The 12,476-nt window shown below is 37.7% G+C and overlaps 1 protein-coding gene across 2 annotated transcripts; it reads left to right on the forward strand.

Annotated features, from left to right (window-relative positions):
- The first annotated feature begins 300 nt into the window (after positions 1 to 300).
- On the forward strand, positions 301 to 11,942 carry LOC107655017 (fibulin-5-like). 2 transcript variants are annotated; one of them, XM_016442408.1, is made up of 12 exons: positions 301 to 631; positions 979 to 1,097; positions 1,574 to 1,628; positions 1,873 to 1,921; positions 2,230 to 2,550; positions 7,842 to 7,964; positions 8,769 to 8,885; positions 8,981 to 9,097; positions 9,266 to 9,388; positions 9,916 to 10,042; positions 10,154 to 10,349; positions 11,176 to 11,942. In XM_016442408.1, exons 3-12 carry the CDS (start codon positions 1,575 to 1,577, stop codon positions 11,335 to 11,337), a joined length of 1,389 nt encoding a protein of 462 aa, XP_016297894.1. In that variant the 5' UTR covers positions 301 to 631; positions 979 to 1,097; position 1,574; the 3' UTR covers positions 11,338 to 11,942. The 2 variants fall into 2 exon arrangements, with proteins under 2 accessions (XP_016297894.1, XP_016297893.1); XM_016442407.1 differs by lacking the exon at positions 979 to 1,097.
- Positions 11,943 to 12,476: the final 534 nt, after the last annotated feature.

Here is a 12,476-nt window from a genome sequence, read left to right on the forward strand (position 1 = left end):
TTACGCGAGGACTCCACACCATAAAGTACAGTAGTCTCATCTAAATTTAAGCAGGCTGGTGAGCCTTACAATTTAATGATGCGTCATTTTATAGATTCTTTGCTCGGTTTTCCTCACTGCCTTCTTCCTTCTCCTCGTTTGGGTCTGTAGCAGCTCCCTGTGCGCGCTTTCGTTCCAAAGGGGGCTGTCTGTCTTTGATGGGATCCAGCTGTTGGCCAAGTGCTCTGGGGGCCCGTTTATTTGCATTGCTAAACAATCCGCGGAGTGGGCCGAGTACGGAGAAATACAGCAAGTTTTCTCTTTTTTATATAGTAAGACCCTCCTCTTACTATTGGTCAATGTTCTCACACGTTCCTATCATCGGTCGACAGGGCGGCCGCATCGGGTGACCAAAGCCAAGTGTCTCGCCATTCAAGTGAACGCGCGTACGCGGAGGGGGCGCTTTGGGCACTTCGTTTTGCGCTTTGGGTATTGCGAGCCCGTAAAGGTAGTAAAACCACAAAGATCAACTCGTTTCCTACTGCGAGGGGTTTACGGGTCGGCGGTGTGACGTTCTTTCCAAGGGAACCGCAAGGATCCACATAAACATGTTATTTGAACTACGTGGCTTGAGTTGGTCGACCAACAAAAGGTGAGTTTAATTAGTCAGCTGGTGATTCATGACAAGCTGTTTTAGCATACATTACTTACAACTAACTTGTATCTAGCTACTAAGTAATCAACTGACTATTGATTAGATACTAGTACTTATTTCAGTAGTGACTAATATCTATTCAATTAGTCAATAGTACTTCTTCATTTGCTGTTAGCTACCATTCCAGTAGTGACAAGTAACTATTCCATTGCTACCTGCCATTGATTCAATTCCTATTCTTGCTTGTCATATGCTTATCTAATAGCTTGTCATATGTACTAAGTATTCTGAATGATTCATATTCATACTAATGTCCAATAAATAGCTGTCTTCAATTTCTTTAGAACAAATACTAATACCAATGTATAGTGAAACTGGAAAGGATACTAGCAACAACTGGAATACCTACTAGTCAGAAGTGAACAGTTAATAGCTGAACCACAGATCCCAAAATAATTTTGTGGTAAGACATTTCTATTTTGTTACCAGCAACAATGGAATAGTTACTTGTCACTATTGGGATAGTAACTAATACCAAATTAAGAAGTGCTGGTATGTGATGAATATGTAACTGAATTGATACTAGTAACTATTGGAATAAGTATTTTATTTACTTAAAAAAACAAGAAGACCCTACTAGTGACATATTTAACCGATGTTAGTCACTAGTGGATTACTTACTAGACAATAAGAGATAGTATCAAAACCGATATTAGATATTTTTAAGGATTAAATGTTATCATTGTCATGGTGCTTCAAAAGAATATGTAAACCATGAAAATAAGTTTGTAAAAATGATCTAATTTATATAAGAGTGTTTGTTGATATTCTTGGTTTTGAATGGACATTCAGTGCTTATTCCAATGAATGAAACAAACATTTTCACGTGTTTTTAATTTTCAGAATGATTTACCAAGGTATTTTGTTTTTTGTTTATAGAATGTTGTCCATTTTAATATGTATCATATGCTGCATTCACTCCGGGAAAAGTCAGGTAAGTGAATTTTGTTTTGAATCATTCAAGCTAGGCACTGTTGCTCAACTTGTGTCGTAATAAGAGTGCCTTACTTGTTTTTTTGTTTTTTTTTGCTTTTCCAGTTCTGTTGTACATCTTTAACATAAACATTAACTTTAGCATACAATAGCAATATCAAGCTACTTCAACATAACTACTTAAAGAACTCCATAAACTGCTGTTTATCTATTGGATTGACTATAAAATGCCTGTTTCTCTCCAGACTTGCACAGATGGATTTACTTATGACCGCCGTGCCAGACAGTGTATCGGTTAGTGGCACTTCTGCCATGTTGTTAAAATGTTCATAAACTGAACAGTATTTATATAGTTTTTTACCTCTGATGCACTGCGATGTCTGAACTGTCCTGAGCGCGTCCTGAGCGCTGCTTCTTGCTTTATGGCAGATCGCAGACTTATAAGTGCATTACCGCCACCTATCTCTCCAATGGACCATTGACACTCTATCTACAATCGACAGTGTATCGGTTAGTGGCACTTCTGCCATGTTGTTAAAATGTTCATTGAAACTTGTGTTTCAAATACAGCTGTTTATGCCACCTCTAACATATGCTTTCAGACATTGATGAGTGCCGGACACTGCCAGACCCGTGTCGGGGTGACATGCAGTGTGTAAATCAGAACGGTGGATACCTGTGCATCCCCCGCAGACTCTACTCCCAATCCTATGCCCGAAACAGTCCACGTTCCTATCCTGAGCCTTCCTATCCTGAAGAGTCCTACCCTGACAGATCATTGGGATATTCAGAACCATTCATTCCTAACGTTCCCCCTGTTGGAGCAGGTCCTGGTCCAGGCCCCGGTCCAAGCTACCCAATAGTGAGCCGGTCCACTCCCTGCATCCTTGGATATACACTTGGTGCCGATGGCACTTGTGTTGGTAAGTTTGCCTCATGTTCCTATACATTCCTCTATCCTCTATCCCAAATTTATTGATAATGTTAGTTAAAGGGATAGTTCACCCAAAAATGAAAATTTGATGTTTATCTGCTTACCCCCAGGGCATCCAAGTTACACATCAATATATCGCCACGAGCCGCAGGGCTTAATTTGGTTTTGTTTGTGTATGTTTTTTTTTTACTCTCAAAGCCGTGATTCCCATTCACTTCCATTATAAGACTGACAGATTGCAACGGTTTGAGTTAAAAAAAATCTTTGTTTGTGTTCTACTGAAGAAACAAAGTCACCTACACCTTGGATGCCCTGGGGGTAAGCAGCTAAACATCAAATTTTCATTTTTGGGTGAACTATCCCTTTAAAGTTGGCACTTGAAAGGTTGCTAGTTCAAATCCAGAAGATTTGATACACATTCCTGGCTTGTCAGGTGGTCTTAGTGTGCCTGGCCCACCAAATAATGATCTTGACTGCTTTTAGTTTACCATCCAGACCAGGTCAACCATTTAAAAAAATTAATTATATTTTTGTAAATAAATATATATGCATGCACAATATATCTTCAAAAATTTAATGTATGACTTCATTTAATTTGCATTTAAAAGGTTTTTAAATCTTGAGAAACATAACTTCATTCAGTTAGTCATGTGTTGCTGACTTTGTAAATTGGCTGGTATTGTAAATTACAATATATGTTAATAATATTTTACCATATATTACTACAGCCACTGTAACACTATGTCAACTAATGCCAAATGTGCTTATTAGATTAACTTTAGTTGTAGATGTTTATTCAGTAACTTTTGCATACAAGTGTGCTTATATGTCAGAATGAAATTGAGATCAATTTAAATTTATGACTAACAGAACAAAAACTCGTCACTGAATACGTTCTACTATCTGATGAACAAGAAGACCTTACTAGTGACAATTTGAATAGACACGAGTCACTATTGGATTATTAACTAAATAAAATAACAAAACAGATAATTAAGTTTTAAACATTATCATGCCCTGTCATAGTGCTTTAAAAGAATATGTGATACATGATAGAGTACCAAATCCAAGAAGAACTTCATACATTCTGGCATATGTAAAGCCATTTTTTTATAATAAATAACTCAAGCTAAGAATAAGACTCTTTGAGACATGGTTAACTCTGGGTCACATCAGGTTGTGGGCTTATGTTTACTTCATTTTCTGCAATGGTCCATGGGTCTTCTCGCTCTGAAATGAGGCAAAGACCCAGTTCTGTGCTGGACTGTAATTTAGTAATGGCTGCGGTGGGCTGAGTGGCATCTTAAAGACTTCAGCAGAATGAATCTCGTAATTTGGACTGGATCAGTCATTAGTGTGGAACCACAAAATACTGTGGAACCTCAGAACAAACTACATCTTGTGAAGAGGCAGGAAGACACACAGGAACTGGCATTTAGCCCTGCTTACTGGGATCCAACTTTACAATTCAACGAGACTGTTTTAGAGTGTCTTATTCACTGTCGTAAATCATCATTTTGTAACTGACTCTATGTGGTCTGCTTCTGTTGAAGCTGTTGAGCTGAATGTGGTGTCTGTGATATCTCCTGGGATTTATTGCTTTCATCTAGATAGGTGTTATATATTGTGCTGTCGGAATCTTTATGCGTGTCAGCGTGGTGACCTATTTCACGTGCCATATGATAAATGGTAGCACAAATGACTGCTTGCTGTATTTTTCGATATGGTCTGCGGATTTGTCTCGAATTGGTGCCAGCCTTTGCAGTTAATGCATTCTCCAGTCCTCTCTTGCTCCTCTGCAGAATCACAAAATGATAGATTTGTTACCTTTTAAGCCCAAGACAGTCATGTTATAAAGAAGACACACGCACAGATATGCTCATGAATGCGCTTATGCGAATGCACATGTCCTGACCTGGGAAAAACTTGGACTGAGTAATGAAGATGAATGTTGTGTGCTGTGTTAAATTTTGGACACAGATAATGGTCTTATAGCGCCACTGAGACATTCAGTACAACAGCATTTCGTAAAGACAAACCATTGTGATCTCAGCATCTGTGGTTGCTCGTGCCAAACATGAAGTCAGTGGTTGTTGAATGAGATCTGTCATTGAGCAGCTGCGCAATTTGTGTTCTTTGTACTGTGTGTTTGTTATTTATGTTAAGGGATGCTGTTATGGAACAGAAATCGTACAGGAAGTACGTAGTGTTACACCATAACATCATTCATCTTAATGTTAGCGTGTGTGTTTGTAAAAGCCAGGGAATGCCCTCTTCTTGCCAGTGGCGCTAAGGCTTGAAGGACTAAAACAGTCAACCCAGTCAGTGCCTGAAATGTGCCATCATAAATCCCATCAATCCTGTGTTTAGCCTCAGTAAAGCTTATAGGCACTTCTAAAATCCATGCAAACCTCTGAAAGACAGTTTAGTTCAGGAGAAACTTGAGAAAAGAAGATCTAAAGCTCACTTGTGATTCAGGAATGTGGATGCTTTGCATAAAATCCAAAATTCAAGAGCTTAAATTATCTTATTCTGGGTGGGAACTTGAAAAATGTCCAAAATGATTTGATTTGTCAAGTTGAAACTTGCCTACTCAGGCTGTAGGACTGTAACTGGTGTCTGTCAGCAAATGTGGAGTGGCTCTAGTACCGCAGACTAATTAATGTGCTCTAGCTTAGTGGGACGTCTGGAAATTGAGGTATGATGTCAGTATTATTTCTGAGTGATTGAAATTTATATGTAATGCTATTTTTTTTAAATATACACTAGCATTCATAAGTTTGGGGTTGGTAAGTTTTTTTTATGTTTTTGAAAGAAGTCTCTCGTGCATTTATATGATCAACATACAGTAAAAACAGTAATATTATGAAATCAATTTTCAGTATTTTTGTAGATTTAAAGTTGTAATTTATTCCTGTGGTGGCAAAGCTGAACTCTTAGCAGGTAGTACTCTGAAAAAAGTTGTGCTGCTTAATATTTTTATGGAAAACCTGATATAGTTTTTTTTTCCAGGATTGTATAATGAATGCATTCATTTGAAATGCGTCATTTTAAAGTCAAAAAGTCATTTTAAATGTCTTTGTTGCAACTTTTGATCAATTCAAGTAATCCTCATTAAAAAGATGTATTAATTTCTTGCAAAAAATAAATAAATCTACATGACCCTAAATTTTGAATAGTAGCAAATAAAGAGGTTTTTTTTTTTTGTATCAACCATGCATTTTGTATTTTCTGTGCAAAGTCAGTGTAGGATGGTGTAGATCAAGCTGAAAGAGTTGAGCAGCTCCTAAGAGTTGCTGGAGATATTTCAGATTTTTCAGATAAGGAAAATGTGATTGCTTTTAAAATTTCACCCTCTTATTGTACTTTTCGCTATTGTTTTACTGTATTTCACTTTCAAATTAGACTCTCCTTGTGGCTGCACTAGACATTCCACACTAAACATAATTGCTACCCTGGCTCACTGTACACCTCACGTTAGTATAATGATTCCAGCTAATTCACATGGGCTGTGTGAAGTGTTGCTTGACTAGCCTGCTTGAACTATTGCAGTGGTGGACTGTAAATGCCTTTGATATAATTTTAACAGTCAGTGTTTGGCAACAGATCTCGGACATTAAATCTCTGGAATGAAGATGTGCGTATAGAAGCAAGAGTTTTGAGTTGGTGCCAGATTCTTGGATCCTGGATTGACCTCAACCTGTTTGTTCATATTAATCATCCACATGTTTTCCATACCTGAAAAGTTTAGTCTTGCATATGTCTCTTTTGATTGATGAATTGTTTTGCCTTAATAAGACAAGCATGTTGTGTGAGTATGAATTATAATACCCGTCATTCATATAAATTCCCCATCCTCTTGCGTATTTGTTTGTTGATTTTGCTTTCAGCTAGCAATTAGAACGTTATGAGCGCAGTTTAACACATTTACCATGTGTAAGTCCATTTCACAGAATTGCAGATTTTCCAAATATGAGTAAAGTCTTTAGATTTCGTCTGGGCTTACTTTTAAGGGATTGAATATCTCTGATGTGAAGATTAGATTTAATGACCTCAGCAACATCTGGTTTGTGGGCCTCTTGTTAAATTTAATGAATTGTACCGTAGTAAACTTGTTAAAAGTCTAGTAAAAATCATGATTCTGACCACATGAATGATATCACCCGTCAACATTTTATATCATTGATCTCTCTTCCTCTTTTACATGCAGAAACGTTTCCCTCTCTTTCATTTACACACCATGTCTTTCCTCTGACCCTCATTTAAATCTTGTGCAAAATTTACTGCACAGTCTCTGCATCAGATCTGATCTCCAAAATGCTGGCATTCCTAGAATGCTCCAGATCCGTTCACCTCAGATCAGACGTGTGTGATAGTGCACATGTAATCCAGATGCTCTCCTTCACGCTCCAGGGCCCAGCTGGGCCTCATGTGGCCGCATCTCTGCTATCAGACCTGGCTGTAATGATTCCACCTCATAATAATGCTTTGTGATGTCTATAATAGTTAAGGATCTGAGCTGCTAACACAAAAGTTCAATTCCAGGTAGGTGTAATGCAAAGCAAGTGACTACCTTTGCGATTATACTGTACAGTCAGATGCTTTCATTGAAATGCCAAATGCAAGTGAATGGGTAATTTTAAAGTGCACAAGTAACTTATTATTATGGAATTTCAGCTTGGTTTGCCAGGACCCATTGCATCACTCTACCCATATAGTAACAGTGGGACTGTTGGCAGCTTTAACCAAAAGAAACTAATTATCTGGCTTTCACACGGTCCCCAACCCCCCAAATCCATCACGCCCTCATCACTTTCATAGTAACATTTGCTTATTTTTAAAACATGTGACTTCATTGTCTGAGAATCAAGGGTACTTTTCGGGTATTTTTAAAGCATATGATGCCCTCATAAGGAATTGTGCTGATAATGTGTGAGCGAGAGTGGAACAGAGAGATATGAACTCCAGTTTTGGAAATGCGTTGTGTAAGACTAGCTATTTGTGTAAGATGTGATAGTAAGGTAAGATTTATGAGGTCGGGATGGAGTTCGAAGTGTAACAGACCTGCTAAGCTTAAAGTAAAGAACATCTGTCCACAGAGGGCAAGCTATCAGTGGGACAGATGAAGTATTCTATATCAGTATTCTGATGATAATGAAACATTTAAGGGTTGTGAAGTTACATACATCAAGGTGAATTGTTTTAGGGGAGTTTCTAAAGTGGATAGTGGTGGGAAAAGCACAAGTGGGAGCTGACTGTGGCTATCTTTCATTTTTTTAGATGTTGACGAATGTGAGGCAGAGTCACACCAGTGTAACCCGACTCAGGTGTGTATAAATACAGCCGGTGGATATACCTGCTCATGTACTGAGGGCTACTGGCTGGTGGGTGGACAGTGCCAAGGTAAGATTTACAGACATTATGAATGGATAGTTTGATGTTATATGCTTTAATGTGTGATGTCTACATGTGACACAACATGAACACGGTAAATCCTTTAATAAAGCAGTTTTCGTCACGTTAAAGTACACTTCCGTTCAAAACATTGGGGTAAGTAAGATTTTGTTAAAATAACTAATATTATATAATTCAGCAAGGATGTATAAAACTAATCAAAAGTGACAGTAAAGTTACAAAAGATTTCTATTTCAAATTAATGTTGTTCTTTTGATCTTTTTTCCCCTCACAGAATCCTAAAAAGTGCATCATGATTTCTACAAAAAATTAATTTTAAACATTAATAATTATAAGAAATGTTTCATGAGCACTAAATCAGCATATTAGAATGATTTCTGAAGGATCATGTGACACTGAAGACTAGAGTTATGGCTGCTGAAAATTCAGCTTTGCTATCACAGGAATAACTTACATTTTAATGTACACTAAAATAGAACAATTTATCATATTTCACAATATTACTGCTTTTACTGTATTTTTGATCAAATAAATGCAGCCTTGGTGAGCGTAAGAGACTTCTTGTAAAAACATTAAAATTCTTACCGACCCCAAACCTTTGAACAGTAGTGTAAATTAAAATCCAGTTAATGTTTTTCAAAGGTTCAATTATATGACCATTCAAATTGTTACTTTGTTGGTTTGATGTTTAAATAATGAAATAATCCAGTCTTATTTGACACCAAACAATGTCTTAATTCAGTTGTGACTACTGTTTGCGTATTTAGTGCTCTCTAACTCACCTTTCTTTAGACATTGATGAGTGTCGCTATGGTTACTGCCAGCAGCTGTGCGCTAATGTCCCTGGCTCATATTCCTGCTCCTGTAGCCCTGGATTCCTTCTTAATGCTGATAGCAGGACATGCCAAGGTGCACACATACACAGGAACATCATTATTGTTTAGTTTGAGAGTTTACTGAAAATCTTGACATCTGCCATCTTCTTCCTCTTCCTGCCTCGCCAGATGTGGACGAGTGTGAAACAAACCCATGCTCTCACGGCTGTTTGAACACATACGGCTCATTCATGTGCACCTGTGATGAGGGCTTCGAGCTCGCCTCTGATGGGACCACCTGCAATGGTAATAAGAGGAGGAGAAGAGACGATAAGAATAGAGAGAGACAGGGGACCAAGAACAATTTAGAGCTTTTAGAGAGAGGTTTAAGATGCGTGTTGCTTGATTTTGTATGTGTGACTGTGTGCATTGATAGTGTGTGATGTGTCTGTCTTTATCACTACCCATCCTTAGATCTGGACGAGTGCAGTTTCTCAGACTTCCTTTGTCAGCACACGTGTGTGAACACGCCAGGATCATTCTCCTGCATTTGTCCGCCTGGATATTACATGTATGAGGATGGAAGGAGCTGTGAAGGTATCTCTACATTTTTATTTTGTGTGCTTCTTTCAATGTGATTTTGTTCCATCATTTATATTGTGTTATAAATGTTTTTCTAAGTGTTCGTAGTTGCATTTCTCCTTGTTGTGACACAAATGTGGAATATTTCTCAAATTAAACCACTAAAACAAAATACGTCTTCACATTTTTGTGTCAAGTGCAGTTTTTCAGAGAGACAAACCGTTTTGTGTTGTATATGACTTGCATCATTTGCCTTCAGTATGCATAATATGCATTATGAGTATATAGTAATAATTATGTATGTATGTATAGAGAGAGAGACTTTAAAGTTTCATAGCGAGTAAGAAATATTTATGGACATTTTCTCAGTTAATTTGCTACTGGCATTAGCCATTTACAGAATTGTTTTGAACACAAGAGTAGCTATTTCATATCTGCTGCACCATTTAGCTTCCTTGACATTGTAGTTATTGTTGCTGCTGTTAATGATCATGATGATATTGATAACCTGACTTCTGTCTGTTGTGTGTTTGATTTTCAAGACCTCAATGAATGTGAGTCTGGTAACAACACCTGTACAACAGCACAAGTGTGTTTCAATTTCCAGGGAGGTTACACATGTCTGGACCCTCTTAGATGTGATCCACCTTACATAGAGCTCAGTGACAAGTGAGTTCATGAGTGTTGACAAAAGAAAACCTGTTTGCTTTAGTCAGTCATTTGACTTTTTGTTGAACAGTTGCAGCATGTTCTGAATATACTTCTCTCTTTCTCTCTCAGTCAGTGCATGTGCTCTGCAGAGAATCCCGCTTGTCGGGAACAACCCTTCACTATTCTGTACAGACATATGGATTTGTCTTCTGGCCGCAGTGTTCCTGCCGATATATTTCAAATGCAGGCCACCACACGTTACCCTGGAGCATTTTACATCTTTCAGATCAAGTCTGGCAACGAGGGGCGAGAGTTTTACATGCGGGTAAATGGGCTTCTGTTTGTATAACTGATGCCTGTTGTAAAACACCTTCATTACTGTTAAAAAGTTTGTGGTCAACCATTTTTTTGAAAGAAATTAATAATTTTATTCAGGATGCATTAATTTGATCAAAAGTTATAATAAAGTCAATTATAAGGTTACAAAATATTTCTATTTTAATTAAATGCTGTTCTTTTGAAGAATCCTGAAAAAAATATCGATCACACTTTCCATGAAAATATTAAACAACTGTTTTGATTGAAATAGTAAGAAATGTTTATTGAGCACCAAATTAATAATAAGAAGATAATAATAAGAAGAAGAAAAAATGTTTCTTGAGCAGCAAATCAGCATATTAGAATGATTTCCGAAGGATCATGTGACACTGAAGACTGAAGTAAAAATTCAGCTTTGAAAGCTTTAAAATGATTTATTACTTATTTTAAATTGTAATAATATATTACAATATTACTGTATTTTTGATCAAATAAATGCAGCCATGGTGAGTATAAGAGACGTCTTTCAAAAACGATTAAAATATCTTACAAACTGCATACTTTTTAATGTTAGTTTATATATAAAGGTGACCACTAGAGGGAGCTGTAGGATTTCTGTGAGCTTGGTAAAATGACTGGAGCCAAACCACAAAATCTTTATGGGTCCTAGGAGTCCCTTAGCTAATCAAATATCAGTTGAAATTGTTGAAAGGGTTTGTTTTCATATAATTTGTCCATGTGGGAAAGCAGTGTTTCAACTCTGAAGAGAAAGAGTGACAGACTCGGAGCGAATTACAAAAATATGAAAACATTCTTTCCCTTTTTTTCCACAGCAAACCAGTAATATCAGTGCAACTTTGGTTCTGGCCCGGCCCATTAAAGGACCGAAGACCATCGTTCTAGATCTAGAGATGGTTACGGTTAACAACGTCATCAACTTCCGTGGCAGTTCAATAATCCGCCTCACAGTATTTGTCTCTGAACATCCATTCTGAGGCTTTATAAATGAACCTCTGACCTCTCACCTCTTCATGGCCCCATACCTCTATCTTGGACTTCCTGTTACTGCACTACCCGTCAGGCAGCTGCATTTCTTCATTTTGTTTGTTCTGTGGATCTGGACTCTCATGTGGTCTTCACCTTCTCTGTCTGCTCTGTAGTGGGCGGAGCTTGTGCTGATGTTTGATATTTCATAATGCAGGTTTTTCATTAGGCTGCCTGACTGTCATTGTCATCTGCAGTCACACGCATGTACCAGTACACAGAAGAATATTTATGTTGTGTTTTTTCTTGTTTGTTCTACATTTCCCATTGTGCTTTTTCTTGCCACAATTGCAGATCCTTAAGTGTCTTGTTTTTTTTTCTTGTTGTAAAGCTGGATTTGTTTTTCTACTTTTAGTGGTACCTGTGTCACATTTTCTCACTGTGAATGTGAGTATTTGATCTCCGCTTTCATTTGTTCTCGACCTTTGATGACCCCAAGCAGTGAGAGAGCTGCCAGACTTGCACGTGCTACAAAATCACGTTTTTGAAAATGTTCTAAATATCTCTGACAGGAGTCTGCAGCGCACCTTCAGTACCCATTTCCCAGGGAAGTCTACAAAAAAAGTATTTTGGCTCTGAATTTCTTATTGCATCTGTGCAGAATTTCCTCTGTGTATCTGTTTTTATTTGACAGGTAAAGAGCCTGGTCAATCAATAAACACAAATTTGATGACCTGAACTTTTGTTGGTTTGTGTTTACTTTTAGCAAATTTAGTCTCATGTCTAGAAAGTTGGGCATTAGTGATTATAATTAACAATAAGGTGTTTAATAAAATGAGACGATTATTATAATAAGGACCTGAATTTTGATGTAGGCCTACATATTAGTCATCACAAGGGGTCAGTAACAACGAGGTTTTGAAGATTTGAAGAATCAATATACATAATATGCCTGACTGTGTGGGAGTGTAAACTTTCGTTTGTGTCACAGTGATCAAAAAGAGACAGTGTGGTATTTTTCCTGAGCAGTGTTGTTAGGGACCGGCGGACACTAGGACCCAACCGTAGGCAGAAGTTTTGCTGCTCACTGGGGGCTTCAGACGCACCTGCTGCACTCGCGAGCTCAGAGATTTCAGCTTTTGTTTGACGG

This window comes from Sinocyclocheilus anshuiensis, unplaced genomic scaffold (genome assembly GCF_001515605.1).
Source record: "Sinocyclocheilus anshuiensis isolate Anshui unplaced genomic scaffold, SAMN03320099.WGS_v1.1 scaffold487, whole genome shotgun sequence".
Taxonomy (NCBI): Eukaryota; Metazoa; Chordata; class Actinopteri; order Cypriniformes; family Cyprinidae; genus Sinocyclocheilus; species Sinocyclocheilus anshuiensis.